This window comes from Maylandia zebra, linkage group LG4 (genome assembly GCF_041146795.1).
Source record: "Maylandia zebra isolate NMK-2024a linkage group LG4, Mzebra_GT3a, whole genome shotgun sequence".
In the NCBI taxonomy this organism is placed as follows: Eukaryota; Metazoa; Chordata; class Actinopteri; order Cichliformes; family Cichlidae; genus Maylandia; species Maylandia zebra.
The window spans coordinates 30,069,626-30,085,968 of NC_135170.1; the positions used below are offsets into that span (position 1 = coordinate 30,069,626).

Genomic DNA, 16,343 nt, shown 5'->3' on the forward strand with positions numbered 1-16,343 from the left:
TCTACTGTTACATCTTTCACAAATATAAATTTAACAAAACTGGTACCATGTATTAGTTTTAGCACAAGTGTTTTGCATTGTTTACACAGTGCAAACAGTGAAAAAAAAAACATATTGTACTTAACCTTGATGTTGATAGGCAGGTTGTTTCAACTCTCAGGGAACAGTTCATCTCATTGTTCTTTTTTCAGCTGAGTGTAATTCCTTATGGCCAGCGTTGGGGTTATTATTCCAAAAATGTGACATATTACATGTTAATTACATACTTTTAAAAAGAAAAAGCCCAAGTAACACACTACGCCGACACGGCTTATGACTGGTTGTATGTTTGGGCCTATTGTCCTACTGCAGAGTAACACTTTGCATTACCGATGCATTTGAGCATTTTGCTAACCCTGAAAGCGCATAAGGACCACAGGGGTCAAAGTTCATAGGTCGTGCTGGATCAGATGTCCCCAAAGCATCCCTTAGTTGCTCTGCTGTGTGTTCAGGCTCTTTGCAAAAGCAGGTTCTGCCAGAGGTCTCTTACTGTGAAAAGGGAGTTCTGTCTCCCCACCACTGCCAAATTTATTTCTCTCTAATATTCTACAACCTTTACCTTCTTATACATAACAAACGTAGTTTTGAACATGTGCTATGCGGAATAAACATCGAAAACTTTCAAACAGGTAAAAATAACAAAACTTGTAGTGATGCTTCTTTCCTATTCAAAGAATTTTGTTTTGAAAGCAGGATAACCGGATGTACCCGTGCGTCACACCCATAACTTGACTCTTGTGTAAAAGCCTGGTGCGACAGTGTGTAACGCTATAGGCTGGAAGGAGGCAGCTGTTGCCATTATATTATCAACCAGCTTAGACGCATCAGCGGCTTCATTCTCTCCGAAGAAAAAAAAATAAAAAGATGAGTCGATCGACACCATCGTAAACACACGAAACTAGAAACTGAAAATAGATTTTTAAAAAGTTAAATCAAATGGTACAGAAAAGTAGTATGTCCAGGACGCCTTCGACCTCAACCCAGGAGATCCAAATGGACATGTTCGACCATCACCCACACACACAGGTAAGACCAAGACACGGGAAGAGGGTAAAGCTTAAATATTATGGGAGTATTATGTTAAAAATCCCACGTCTACTATTTTGAATTCATACTCTATATGATGCTGGTGACCATTAAAGCTGCTGCACTTCTGAAGATTAACAGGTTGTTCTCCAATTAAGTCGATAAATTTGCCTTCGGGGTGCCGAGACGCTCGTGTACGTTGCACGGATGAATTTAGTCAAATTAATGATTTTAAGAAGAAGTGAAATGGATGAAATATTCTAGTTTTTTGATTTATAGCTACATCCTTGTTCTGTGTTTAATTTTTTCTGGCGTTAATAAGTCTGTGCTATGTAACTGTGATGTGACGCTTGTTTATATGCCGTCTGACCAGAGGGTTCCCAGGAAAACCACGCCTTTGTTTAATTGATGTCTAATTATCGAGTAACATGTTGAATTGACCAGCTTCTTCTTTTTTGCGGGGGGGATTTAATAATTTCCATAAATGAAAGAGCGACTTGAGTTTTTCATAGGTGGAGTTGGTTTATGTTGTTGACATTTTTCCCATTTTGTAACCCCTCCTCCCAAAATACCAACAAATAAACAAACAAACATAAAATAAAATAATAATAACTCATTGATAGCTTTTATCTCCCCATGATGTCACCTGTTTTACAGCCACAAATACAGAGTGGCTTAGGAAGTGACATGACGTTGTGGGCATGTTTAGACATAAATGGATGACAAAAAAAAGAAAAAAAAAGATGAGAATATCTAGAACAAACACACCCACGCTGGGCTCAGTCATTATCTCTCTGGAGAAGGGGAAAAAAACAGAACACCTCACCATCACAGACAACCAGCGCTTCAAACCCTGCCAAGTCCCGCTCTCTCCTCTTTACTCCCACTTCTCCCCCTCAGCTCTCCATCCACTTTGAATGTGCCACTATGCCCATCCTGCTCTCGCCTTCTCACCTCATGTGAGATGTCTGTTTTTAGAAATCAGATCTTTATCTGCTGAGAGGCTGTGGTGAGAAGCAGATGGGCACGGCCCTTGTGCCAGGCAGATTAGATGTAAAGTTCATGTTGACCTGCAGTGGGCTACGCTGTTATATGCACTTGTGTTTCTGCTGTAGAGAGAGAAGAAGAAGAAAAAAAGACACATTTCTAATATCCTGCAGGAAATGGCCAGAGTTCTCTCACCAGCCAGTTCTTTAACACGGAAGAAGAAATGAACTGTGTGCCGAGAAATTATCCAGTTTCGGAGCCTGAGGGCAGCTTAGATTAAAGATTGTGTCTGCTGACCGCTGTCACATTGCAGATCAGTTGGGCTCTCTGAGCACAATATTGTATAGAAGGTTCTGGTTAAAAGAATGAAATATGTTTGTGATACCTTTCAGTGTGCCACCCTCCACCCCTTATACTCCCTGCCTTCCTGCTTTCATAAACAGCACCCTCCTTAATTATACACTTAATCTGGGAGGATGTTTACCAGCAGGAAGCTTCCCATCCCACTTCCTTTGGCATTTCTCTGCTCTTTGGTGACAGAAATCAGCTCCATCATGGCTCCAATCATGCAAACATGCATGCTAATGCATGTATGCACCTGATATCACACACGCTGTGAGATGTGATAAAATTTACCAGCTTAATTGCTGACAAATTTAGTGGCACAGGAGCTTCTCCAGCATAGCAAACAGTGGGATCGGGCTGTGAGGCTACTTTTGGGTTCAATTTCAACTTTATTGTCCCCAATGAGAAATTGATTTGTGGCATGTCCACTCATCAAACAACACAGATATTTTATTATTTAAAAAAAAGAAGCTGGACCTGAGTCCTCCCTAAAATCTTACCAGTCTGGTCCTATTGAAAGGCAGATTACCATACAACCAATGGTAAATGGCCTGTATTTATATAGTGCTTTACATATCCAGTCATCCACCCATTCACACACTGGTGATGGCAAGCTACATTGTAGCCACAGCCACCCTGGGGCGCACTGACAGAGGCGAGGCTGCCAGACACTGGCGCCACCGGGCCCTCTGACCACCACCAGTAGGCAACGGGTGAAGTGTCTTGCCCAAGGACACAACCACAGAGACTGTCCAAGCCGGGGCTTGAACTGGCAACCTTCCGATTACAAGGCAAACTCCCCACTCTTGAGCCACGATCACCCCAATGATACAAAACATTAGAACAGATTCTATAAAACCTTTATTTTAAAAAAGGGTCAACACTTCAGGTGAAACATTAAAAAAAGTTCAGCCATTGTTGGACTTTTTTTTGTGTGTGTTGTAGCAGCAAAATGTGACTCAAAGGACAGAACATTACCAAGAAAAACAGGTAAACATGACAGTATATTTGCACACAGGTCAAGAACCATGGATTTTGTCTTGTATCGCTAGGAAAACGAAGAGTGTTTAGCTTGTTTCAGTGAGTACGCGGCTGCTGTTATAAGAAAGATGTGAAACTGAGACTATCCAACCAAATTATCTTACTACTGCCTGGATATCAAAACACAATCACCTCTCAATGTTAGATGATAACTCACACAAAATCAATAGGATTAATTAAATTACACATTATACATTTGAGTGGATTGGCGGTTATTTATACTGGATCCATATGTTTGAAATGCTGTCTGCAATATAGTTCTTCATGACCCTGATGAGGGCCGCAACCTGACATGGTAAGGTATTAAAGTTGTTCCTCATCATACAATTATTGCTGGCGCTTCAGCGTCTTTAGGCGATGAGCCTTCTCCATGCACCTTGGAAGTAGGTGTGTTGTGCCAGAAATTAACTTTGTGTTTTCAATATGTGGGATTTGCCAGTTGGACGCTCTAAGACTAACATCCAAGCAAAAGGGGGATGTGAGCAGCACCAAGATTAAATGTTATCAGCTGATGCACAGAAACTGTAGGCTGCAGAGATGTAACAGAGCAGGAGCAAGACCCATGCATGGAACAGAGGGGGCATTAATGAAAATACCGACAAAGTCAGATAAACCGTGAAAAGGATGAGCTGATGTGAACGTGGGTTGCAAAGCGGCTTACAGAAAACAGCAACTGTAGGCAGAGTGAAGCACCCCGAATAGCACATCCTGTATGCCTTTTACTGATGTGGACTGACATTGTGATTGTGAATATTCTTCTAAGTTAAATATCCGAATACAAACCAACATCTGTTTGATATTTTTGCGTGACAAAATATTTTCATGAACGCACACAGCACATCTTCAGAGAAGTCATGATTCTTGGATTCTTTCAGTCAGTGTAGGTGGACAGATTTGCCAGCAGTGATGTCATCCTCTATTTTTAAATCTGAGCAGCACAAAGTACAGCTGCCCATCCACATCATTGACAATATCTTGTATCAACACTTCATATTTCATTTCAATATTAAAAACCCACTACCCATGTTAGCCGAACATTGAAACACCATACTTAAGCTATTGTGCAGAGGTCTGGGGCAATAACTATAAAACCACATTACATTCACTTTTTACTCTTCAAAAGAAAGCAATTCGAATCATCCACAATGCAGGTTATAGGGAACATACAAACTCACTATTTTTTCAGTCTGAAATATTGAAAATTGACGATATAGTGAAATTCCAAACAGCACAAATTCTATTCAAAGCAAAAAATAAAGAACTGCCAGGTAATATTCAGAGTATGTTTTTTTTGAAAGAAGGAAGTTATAATTTAAGGGGTTTTTGTAACTTCAAAACAATGAAGGTACGTACTACAAGAAAAGGCTTTTGTGTTTCTGTTCAAGGAGTGAAACTATGGAACAAACTGAATATGGAATTAAAGCAATGTCCAAACATAAAACTGTTCAAAAAGAGTTATAAAAATATGATCTTCTCGATCTATAAAGAAAAGGAAAATATTTAAATTAAGTGAATGTCTCTATTTAAAAACAAACAAACAAAAAATTCATGATGTGATATTATAGTATTTAATATATCAGAAATCTGTTCACTATTTTTATTACAAATTATATCAGTAAGGAAGCTGACTAAATATTCACTGATAATTTATGGGGCAGGGGTGGGATTAAATAAGTGTATACTTCTTCCCACTCCCTTTCAACATGTAAATTAATCAGAATGTTTTTTTGTATGTAATTTGTATAGTATATTTTTTTTTCTCTCATTTCTTTTCTAAATGTACTTGTATATTGTTCACATGTTGAAATAAATTACCAATCAATCAATCAATCAATCACAGTAATTGTTGTGGGTTCATCAGAGGTTGTCTTTTTTTCTGTGGAACATCCTGTGGTGTATTCATCCTATCCCATCAAAAATACTAAATCAAGCATACAACAGAAGGCTCTGTAGATAATTTTTTGCGCTGCTGGAGGCTTAAGATTGATTGAAATGGATTCCTGAGCTGGATTTTTTGGAGAAGAACATGTAACAGATGTGTTCCCTTTTATTTGTTAACACTGGAAACCTCTCGGCCGCAGCGTGCTTTTATGTTCGCACCAGTTGGCGCTGGTGTAACAGGTCATGTTTGTTTAAAAGCAGGCGTGACAGCATCATTCATCCAAGGGCCTCGGTTTGCCCCGTTGAACATAATGTGACAGTGATAGCAAAATACTGAGTCGAGGACACTCACTGTTGGCTTGTAGTTAATCTGTCTCTGGATCCCACCTGCCAATTCAAGATTAGCCAATATATACTGACATTTGGGAAGTTTTGAGGTAGTTGTTCAGTGTTTACAATGGTGAGCATGTTTGTGTACAGGATCTGGGGGGCTGATTGGAAGCAGTAGCAGGTAAATGCAGTTGTTTCTCATGGGAACCATAAAGCAAACAGATGGTTTATTAGAGTGTCACTGAAGAGAATATGTTAGGGTTTCATGCTGATTACTGACCTTTTGTGTATCCTTTTAAGAAAACTCACACCTCTTTTGAATTTTTATGTCTTTTTTAATCATAAGTCATATCTTTTCATGTCATGAGCAACACTGGAAATATTTATGATGATCACATTTTAGTTTTTATTTACAAAATTCTTTCATTTTAATTGGTCAAATATGTGTATAAAAATAAACAAACATCTTCACTGGTGAAACTGGCTTTGTATTGGTCCAAATCAGCTACCTGCTAACATGGACAGATTAGCCAATTGTATCTTAGTCACTAGCAAAATACGATTGGAATCCATATCAGCTTTTATTGCTTTATACTTTTGTGGATCCAAATAAAGGGCAAAAAAGGAAAACTCAAATTTTTTTTCATCCTTTTTTAATTTTACTGATAAGTTTTAAGCTAAAATTAGCCCATGTTACTCATTTCATAGAAACTCCATGCCAGTTCCCTCAGGCTGTTTGAGACAACCAATACCTCTTTTATGCTTTTATTGTATTGTACAGTGTGTTCATACACTCGGGATTATGGGCATTATGGGGAAAGCAATCCTGAGAGAGATAGTTTATTCTGCTGTGTGATAGTTAACATTAACAGAGGATAGTTTTCACTAGAAACTAGAGTGAGTGTTTTGGAGTGGCTGTCTCGAGCTAGTTTCCTGTTGGGTTTGTTTTGTAAACTAATGTGAAAAAAAGAGAAAAAGAATCAAATAGACATTTAGTGTGTTTTTCTCAGGAATCACATCAGATGCAGATGATCTGTGTAAACAAAATAAAATACACACCCGTGCAGTCCTTTAATGGGAAATGCCACAGCTGTTCCTGCTTAAACATGCTGAAAACTAGGGGGCATCCGGATTTGAACCAGAGACCTCTTGAGCTGCAGTCAAATGCTCTACCACTGAGCTATACCCCCTGTGAGCATGCAGCAACAGGAGGATGATTACCTGAGGTGTGTATTAATGTGCTCTCTATGTGGTAGCATGTCTTTTCTGTATATTAATCGACTATGTTTATTTCCTTATCAGCAGTTCGCTTTTCATGCTGAAAGAACAACAACGCCATCCTTCTGATTGCAGACAAATGCGATTAGTCGGCATTGCGTTCCCATGACAATGTGGGCAGGGTGGGCTCATAATGCAATGTGTGGCCTCTGCACAACCCGGACAGGCCGTTTGCCAGGGGTCTACCAATCAGATTACAAGGTCCCAGTTTGCATCACAACATGAAAAATGACATGTAATGAAGGCAGTTCACGAACACACTGGACACATTTTCTCTGCTCGACTTCCTCTACGGTCTGGGACTTGGGCTGCTTTATCTCTGGCTCCATCTAACCGCCTGATCATATTCAGAAGCTTTTACAAACGCTGCACCAAATGTTAATGGCTGCCATGCTCCTCGGAAACAAGGTTTTTCGAGAAATATGTCGAGATAATTATCGTAAACGAACATAATTAAACCTTTTCTGTTTTTTTTTCTCTTTTCTCAAAACCTTCAGGGAAAGTACGCCAAGAGGAAGAGCCGATTTAAGCGCTCAGATGGAAGCACCTCATCTGACACCACCTCAAACAGCTTTGTCCGACAGGTAACATTTCACACCTAATCCTTCCCTCAGATTTAATGAGGGCGCCAGACTTGGCCTCATCTTGTTTAATGAAGAATTACAAGTTTAATGGAATCAAGTGAGAACTTTTAGTGCCTTTGCATTTCAAGAGTTGCTAATGAAAACTCGTGGTTTATTGAATTTATTAAAGTTTTTATTCCCTTTTTTTAACATATGCAAATTGAAATGTTACAAGAGATTATTTAAATGTGTAAATCAATACAAAACACAACACAGTGAACACATTGTAACAAAAAAATAGCTAACATATATCTGTAGTACAATATGAAATAAAAGTGTAAAACACAACAGGGCAAAGAATGAAAAATAAGAAGATAAAATGAGTTAGTGGTACTGTTAGTTTATCACATATACTAAAAAAAGAAAAAATACTTTGTATTAAGTCTGTCCAAAGCTCATAAGAATTTCCATGGAAATTGTTAGCCCTTGTAATTAATCCTAATCTGACTCTTCCAGTGCCAGAGAATGACTGCAAAGCTGTGTTAAAGCCTGCAAAAAAATGTTGTTTAGATACATTTACATTGGCAACAGTAATCCTCATCCACTTTAACATGTGTATAATAACAATATCTATGGGTGACTTTATTGCACATAAATTTATCCACCGCATCCACAAGTAACTGAAAACATCAACAACATGATCCTCATGTAGTTAGATATTCTATTTAACCTCTCATTCATTTAGTATTATAGTTTTTCACAACTACCATACAATGTCATTTTTATTAAAAAAAAACAAACAAACAACCAAAACCACATTTTTGGTCACATTTTGTTTTAGTCACATAAAACAAACTATTTGAATATGTGAATTTTCCAGATAAGTAACATTTATCTGGAAAATCATCATCACTTACAACATATTTATATTGATACAGATTGATTGATATATTTATATTGAATACATCATTGATGCATTTAACGAAATTTACTGTAAATTTCTAAGTTAAAATTTGTAAATTTTGTAGTAACCTGTAAATTTGTATATTTTACTGTAAACCTACTGTCATTTAATGGTCGGGCATTGCACAGCTATTAGCATTTCACCTCATGTCATACTGCGTATGGTTGTGTGTGTGACAAATAAAATTTGAATTTGAATTTGAAAGGTGAGCACTGAAAACATGTTTTTCTGAAACATAAATTGCCCAATTATCAGAAGTATTCAGGATTACTGCATCATAATCTGTTTGTTTCTGAAAATCAGAAACAAGAAACAGTTTTGGATTCTAAACATTCTCACTGTATATTTTTCTCTGTATTACTTATATTTCATTCTCTTCAAAGTAAAAAAATATAGTTTTTATCCCATACATATGAATTTAAGTGTAATGGTTGTAGACAGGTCTAATAAACAAACATAATATTTAATATAAAAAAATTGTTATGGCAGCTAGAATAAGTGTGGAACCAATAAGTGTTTTATTGCAGAGTTAAGAGTAGGTTGCATTTTTATGTTTGCAGTTCTTTCTCTCTTTACCTGTGCATGTCACAGGCAGCACACACACTATATAAATAAACATTCATGATATGATAATATCTTACTAAAACCCCTGTGGATGCAGCTGTGCATCACAGCATTATTCTCAACTAGTTTGAGCTGAGCAACATCTGCACAGATTCCTCCAGGTCCGACTGTGAATCCCAATCCCCAAGTCTTACTCATGCCACACCAATGCCCTCTGATCTGACCCCTCCCGGCCTGTTGATGTGTGTATACATAGATTTCTCTGTCAATCAATGCATGTAGTGAACAAGTTATAGCTTTAAACTTGTCCAGCTGCAGATGTTAATGTTCCTGCTCGGAATGACTGAAGAAGCCTTTCTTCTTGAGCTGTGAACATTTCTTCTCCTCGGGGGGTTGAAGGAGTTGGTTTGGGTATCACACGCTCATGACCCACGCAGCAGTCCTTGTCTGGCTGTGACATTTCTCAAAGACATGCTGCGCCGCAGCTAAATGAGCCCCCCTTTTCCACCTGACCTCTTCATTTGAGAGAGGGAATGATGCGCCGCGAGCTGAATGACATTTACCTGTTCAGTACTGGTGTTTCTTCAGAAAAAAAAAAATCTCACTGCCGTGTGGTGAACACAGGGAGCTCAACTCCCCTGTGGTTTCTAAAGGTTAGCCACATCCCTTGCCTGCACATACCCCCCTTCCCACTGCCTTGTTCTTCATTAAATTTGTGACGGTGGACTACAGGTAGACAGGGCTCATATCACCCACGCTGTATAACGAGCGCATTACCTATATAGTAAGGATGATTTCATGCTTCATGATATAAATATGCTCCCATGCCTTACACTACTGCACATCAGATCCACTCATCAGAGTTGTCAGGGTTGATGTTGAGCTGCCAAAATGTTGCACATAATGTAAAAAGTGATTTAGCAACTCAACTGTTAAGTGTATGGAGTGTTTCCACACATGCACACAATTTTTTAAACTATGTTAAGATATTTTTTTAAAGGTGTTTATTCCAGAAAAAGAAGCATAAAGATGCGTTATATAGGTTTTTCATACATATAGCCCTTATTAGCCGAACAACTGAAAGCAGAGCCCTGTATAGGCTTTACATTCTCACACACACCTACGCAAGTGCACACTCGTTCTTTCACACACACACACACACACACACACACACACACACACACACACACACACACACACACACACACACACACACGAGTAGACGAGAGCCACAATCAACCAACAGTGGAGCGGCTGGTACACTCGGCCTGGTTTCCACGGCAACCGGGCTACTGAATCTCTCCTTGTGTGCAGGCACAGTGGGATGGAGAGACGAAGGAGAGCATGTTTAGATGGGGTTGTGTTTGCTCGTGTGTGTGTGTTTGTGCGTGTGTGTGTGTGTGTGTGGGTGCAGCCTACGTGTTTGTGCAGTGTCAAGTTCAACAAAAACACACTCTGTCTTCAGGTGTGTGAATACAGGCAGGGACTGTCTGCTGCTGCTGTTGTGTGAAGTTGGGATTATTGTATTTGCTCCAGTAGTATTTGGTGATGATGTCAGTAAACAAAATACTTTTTACTTGCATATTTATGTTCACCTTTTTTGGATCAATCATGCCATGATCTCAAGCCAAAACACCCTCATCAGGGACCTCTAACACCCCCACCATGGACTGCTCTCCCTGCTGGAAAGAGGCTCTGCAGCACTCGGTGCAGGACCACCAGGTTATGCACTTGCGTTTTTCCCGAGGTCATCGGAAGTGCTGAAATCTAATTTGATACCATGTTTCTATATGTTAATTTCACCGGTTGCTTTAAGCATTGCATTTTATATGGTAATTTTGGATTCTATATATTTTTATATATTTAGCATAGGTGTTTATACTTTCACCCTGTGCTGAACCAACTGCAGTGAAATTTTGTTCCTTGTACGCTTGCTGTACACTGAATGACAACGAGTCTGTCTGTCAAATTAACAACCCAAAAAACAGACACAGCCATCACTGCTTCGTGATGCAACATCAGTTTAGAAAGGCTGTTATAATAAAAACATGACTTCTAATAAGGACACAACAAGATCCTTCGGACAATGTGAAATCCAGCCTGAACTTCCTATTCCTCTCTAACCCTAAACGTCTACATGAAGCATCTCTTACAGAGAATGAACCCAATTGTATTTTCCGGATTTAATCACCAGTGATGTCCAGTAGTTTAGTTTTTAAGCCGATGCTGATACGACTTCACGTTTAAAAAGAAAACAAACTGAAAGACAAACAATCTGCTAAATGAGGATGACTATATTCAAAAGAAGACTGCTATTTCCCTCTGCAGGAGGTAATATTTGGCAGTCTGGCCCTGTTGGGGGGGGCCTCCCCACCTCTCCACATGCTTAAGTGTAAACCATAAAGTGTAATTTACAGTACAGGGTTCAATCCCTACAGTATTGGACAATGTTGTTGTTTGTATTTATACTTGTGTGCTGGTATGTCTACATTGTCTGCCCACAAGTAAAACACAGGTGTTCATAGTGGACTTGAAATCCAATAATCTTGAACAACAATTACTACAGGACAGAAAATGCCAGAAACCATTCTGAGCTGTCGGAGCTAGAAAAATTAATAAAACAACATATCTTTTGTACACTGTCAGAATACTAACTATTGCATTACTGTAGTGAGCATGCGATTAGTGCTTTTACTGAAATATTATCCTTGAGCTTGTCTGCATACAAATCACAGTAGAGAGCAGCAGCAAACCGATGCACAGAACAGAGTGGGGATAAAACACAAAAGGTCCTTTTGTTATACCAGACATAGCATGAAAGTTGGAGTTGAGGTGGAGATGCAAGACAGCAAATCTTTATCAGAATAGCTATGAAAAAACAGAATCAAGCTGTTGCAATGACCCAGTCAAAGTCTGGACCTCCACCTGATTGAAATGATGTGGAGAGCTGTGCATACACGAATCCCTGCTAACCTCAAGCAACGTTGTAAAGGAGAGTGGGCCAGAATTCCCCCGTTTTCACAGTAGTCCCTGCAGTCGAATCAAATTTTTCTTTTTAACATGCTCTGTGTGATTAATGTGATAGATAACTAACTGATAACTGCTGTTGAATAAATTAACATTGTGATATGAGAACTTCCACCTGAATAAGACTCACCTCAGTGCAAAGTTCATTGCATTACAGCAAAGATATGACATATTTTAGTAGGTTGAGTGCTAAATTTGCATTACAAGACCTGCAATATTGTTTCAGTTAGTTAGTTAGAGTTTTGCAATATTTGAAATATGTTTCACTCATCAAAAAAAGCCATATAGGAAAATTTATCCACAATTTGAATGTCTTAAAAACTATTTGAATCATTTAAAAAGTAGAATAAGTCAAACTTGCATGTGGTTTTGCTTTAAACACAGATTCATTTCTGACATCAGAATACCAAGACCCATTAATCTTCCCATAGACAAATCCTGGCTTGGTTGCCATATATGAAGACTTTGAGTGTTTAGATCCCAGAGAGATGCAAGCCGTCCTCCTGTCAGATCTGACATATGAATCCCAGCAGAGAGCCCCAGTTGCTGCTGTGTTTGGCTGCTCGAGGAGCCAGCTGGTATATGTGTTAGCAGCTCTCTGTTTTTTCACCGTCCCTCAGCTGACTCTGTTGTCACCGGTTACAAACACAAGTCAGGAAGGGGTGGTGGGGCCTATAGCCATGAAGAAGCCCCTGTCATTGTGTCAAAGGTTGCCCTCTGGTGGACACAGTAGACTTTTCTACCTGCTGCCTCCACAACACCTCCACCTACAAGTATCTGCTCTCCAACTGCCTCCTTTTAGCCTTTTAATAGTGTCCTATTTTGGATAATGTTTAAAATGTAGAAGGTCATGGGGTATGAGCGGTAACTATTCAACAGATACTTCAAAGGCTCGAGTCATCAAGCGCCAGTTGCTTCAAAGTGTCACAGCCCAGATCGCTGCTCTTCATGTCCTCCATTCCCTAATGCTGCACTGACTACCTCTCTTGTCTGTTTTACCTCTGCTCATATCCATATTATTCCTCATCTGATACCCCTGTTTCCAAGAGATAGACAAAGAAACAGAGAGAGCTAGAGAGAGATTGGGAAGAATGAGATCAGGACAGAGGCAAGGGGGACTGAAGCAAAAAAGAGAGAGGGGAGGGGGTTTCCCTGGGCACTGCCCCAGTCTTCTCCCACGTCAGCTGGGGCACTGAATGGCTGACGACTGCATACCAAGCCTCCTTCTGGGTCTCAGTGTGTTCACGTCCCTGTTTCTGCCCAGCCAGGGCTAAATATATTTCCCCAGTTTGCAAATGTAGCACAAGTCCTGCAACCTGACCCCCAGCCAGTTCCAGCTCCCTTCCTCTACACAAGGTTCACGTTCCTCTGGGTTGTGGAGGTGGGGGGTGGATATGTGTGTGTGAGGGTGTGTGTGTGCGAAAGGGTTGGAGGTTAAGAGAGCGCTCACTTAGTTTCGGGCGCACGACACTCTTTTCTGGCTTTCTCTCCTGTCACACACACACACATACACTCACAAATACACACATACACTCATGCACTTGTTAAGCTAGACACTCACACTAGGTCCCACGATATACACGTTACTCTGTCGGCGGACTCTGGCGTTGCCCCCTTGGTTTGCCGTGGTGTGGCGAGTGTGGCAAACGAGGCATGGAGAGGACTGAGAGGATTCAAAGGCCTGTGTTGGTAAGAAGGATCTGGATTAATCTACAAGCTGTGCACTTTCTGCTGTGCCTGACTCAAAGTATGTAATGCAAGTGTGTATCAGTTTCCTTTCTGAATGGACTAACTTTTTGAAAATTCAGCAGAGGCTTTGAGATATGACTGGAGAATATAACTTTGTGTACCGTCCTGATAGCGTTATACCCCCTGCTCTGCGGCTTTCTTTGCTCCCCCTTGACTATACGACTGTGCGATTCCATTTTGGGCCGGGCCACAGCTGCTGGAAAGGCGCTGTGTTTTTAATTAGACTTCCAGTCCTCACCGTTGCGTTTGCAGCTATGTGGACTGCCTCTCAGACCAGGACTGTGGCCATTTCAGGGGGGTTTCTTTTACTGCTGTCCCTCAATCTCTGGCCTCGGTTGAATTGTTGATCACTGGTGTTGGAACTGCAGAATATTTTAAGAGAACTACGACTTGATATCGTCCTTGTTGCGCGGGTTTCCATTATGTTTGTAGTTGGTTTGGGGCAATAATTGAGTTAAACTTCAGTTGAATATTTTTGTAATGATTTGCAGCTAAAAAATGTTTCCTCTTTTTATTAATCAATTTATATCAAACATTTGATCATCTACTGTCAGTAAATAACAATATGGGAATGAAAATACATGTTGAAATGTTTCAATTTTCTAGAAAGAAATCCTGAGATTTGTCATTTTATCTGATCTCAGGTGTGATTGCATTAACCCTTTTTTATTAGAAAGTAGAAAGAATAAATGGCACCACTGTGACGTTTCTGTAAATTGAGTATTGACAGATGGACAAATGAAACTTATATATTGTGTTGTTGTTTTGCAAAATTATTTTGTCTAATTTAAATGAGCAGTTTTGTACATAGGGACGCACATGCGCCCACATGACACAAGTCATCACTTTGATTCATTTATGTGCAAGTGAGCACTAAGGACTGAGGCTCAGGAGTTTCCAAATTTGATCTTGATTTAGGCTGTTTATGTTGCATTGCTAACATATTTAATTAACTTACACAATGTTTGTATTTTGTGTGTATTATAGCATGTATATGTCTCATTAAAATCTGCTAATGAAACTATGATCTTTTGCATAAGAATTAGCTTTAAATTGTAGCACATTTGTATGTAGCACATTTAAACACAACAGACATTGTCCAAAGCGCTGCACAGCAAGTAAAATTATCGAAACAATACAAATCTTTTAAGAACAATGAAAAGAGTCATAATGATGGTAATTCATGTATTCAGCTGTACAAACTTCAGAAATTAAAAACTATTAGAAGCTACTGATCAAGAAGACCTAAGTGAGCAACATGAGACACAGACATTGTAAAAGATCTCATAAATAACCAGGAGCAAGCTCATGCAAGCCAAGCACTTATATGTGAGCAACAGTATTTAATTAATTAATCCTGTACTTCACAGGAAGCCAGGGAAACGATTTAAGAATTAACTGTGATCACGCTTCTGTGTCCTTATCAGGAGGCTAGCAGCAACATTTGGAACCAGCTGTTTTTGCTCCGTCCGTCCGTATAATTTGTTGCAATAATCCAGTCCAGATATAATTAAAGCATGAATAACTTTCTCTAGGTCACTGATAGAAAGAATTTTTATAGCTTTAGTTTAAGGTCCTAATTGAAAAAAGCCGGCTTTAATAAGTGATATGTAAACATATTACCAACAAATTTCTTTACAAGTGAATTTTTGCACTGCACAGTAATGTCTTTAGAATTATTTTGTTTTTCCATCTTACTTACATTTACACAGTTGGTTCATTATGTACACTATATACATTTGGTCCCAGTCTAATGTATACAGGCAAATATAATAATCTTTATACTTTAAAATAATTTGATTTTTAGATTTCTAGGGAGTTTAAATGCCGTTAATAATGATCACAGTTTTGTTTCTATGGTAAAATAAGTGAAAGTATAACAGAAAATCTAATTTTTGTCTTCTCCCTTATTCTCGAGGATCATCACAGCAGATGTCCTGAGATTGATCTTTTGCTTGTGTCGCTTGTGTTGTAAACCTTTTCTCTACTGGTGTCAGAATTTGGCAGCCTGTGCTTTCTTGATTTATACGTCTCAAAAGCAATGAAGAAAGATTTTCAATAATGATAAACTCCAAACTCCAATGGGTTTTGTCCATCAAACAGTTCAGTATTAGAACACTTGCTTTTACACTCCAACGTTTGCTTGTTTGTGGGGATTTCTGATGAGTTCACTCCATGACTCATCTTTCTGGTAATCTCCATTCTCCGTCCATCTGGTTGCCATGACACTGCTGTGACAGAGAAGGGGCCATGGCCATTTACAGCCACTGGCCATTAGCTTCAGCCAGGAAATCTTTGGTCTGTGAATAGTAGGTTTGTGAGACATATATTTTGCTACTTCACCATTTCTTCCCTCCTACCTCTCTTACTGAGTTAACCTCGCCCTGGATGTGGTATGAATACACAGTTGGCTCTCAGACTTCTTACTTGTATTGTTGTGTTCTTCTTCTCTTAACTCTTTGATGACTGTGGCCCCGAGGAGACACTGAGATAAAGCGGATAGGAAAAGAATATTAAATCTTGTGGTTTTTCCATGCTTTTTTTTAAAT

The 16,343-nt window shown here is 39.3% G+C and overlaps 1 protein-coding gene and 1 non-coding gene across 5 annotated transcripts in view; one reads left to right on the top strand and one right to left on the bottom strand.

The window, feature by feature from the left end:
- The first annotated feature begins 819 nt into the window (after window positions 1-819).
- Window positions 820-16,343, top strand: part of cacnb1 (calcium channel, voltage-dependent, beta 1 subunit) — a 39,771-nt gene continuing 24,247 nt past the window's right edge. For 3 of the 4 annotated variants that reach the window (XM_004552354.5, XM_012919424.4, XM_004552357.4), the window contains exons 1-2: window positions 820-1,065; window positions 7,425-7,511. In XM_004552354.5, the coding sequence (XP_004552411.1) occupies window positions 976-1,065; window positions 7,425-7,511 (177 nt within the window). In that variant the 5' untranslated portion in view covers window positions 820-975. Of the gene's footprint in view, window positions 1,066-7,424; window positions 7,512-13,452; window positions 13,735-16,343 lie in introns of those variants that run through there. The other variant, XM_076883373.1, reaches the window with a different exon arrangement.
- On the bottom strand, window positions 6,768-6,839 carry trnac-gca (transfer RNA cysteine (anticodon GCA)). The gene has a single exon. It is a non-coding gene; the product is annotated as a tRNA-Cys (tRNA).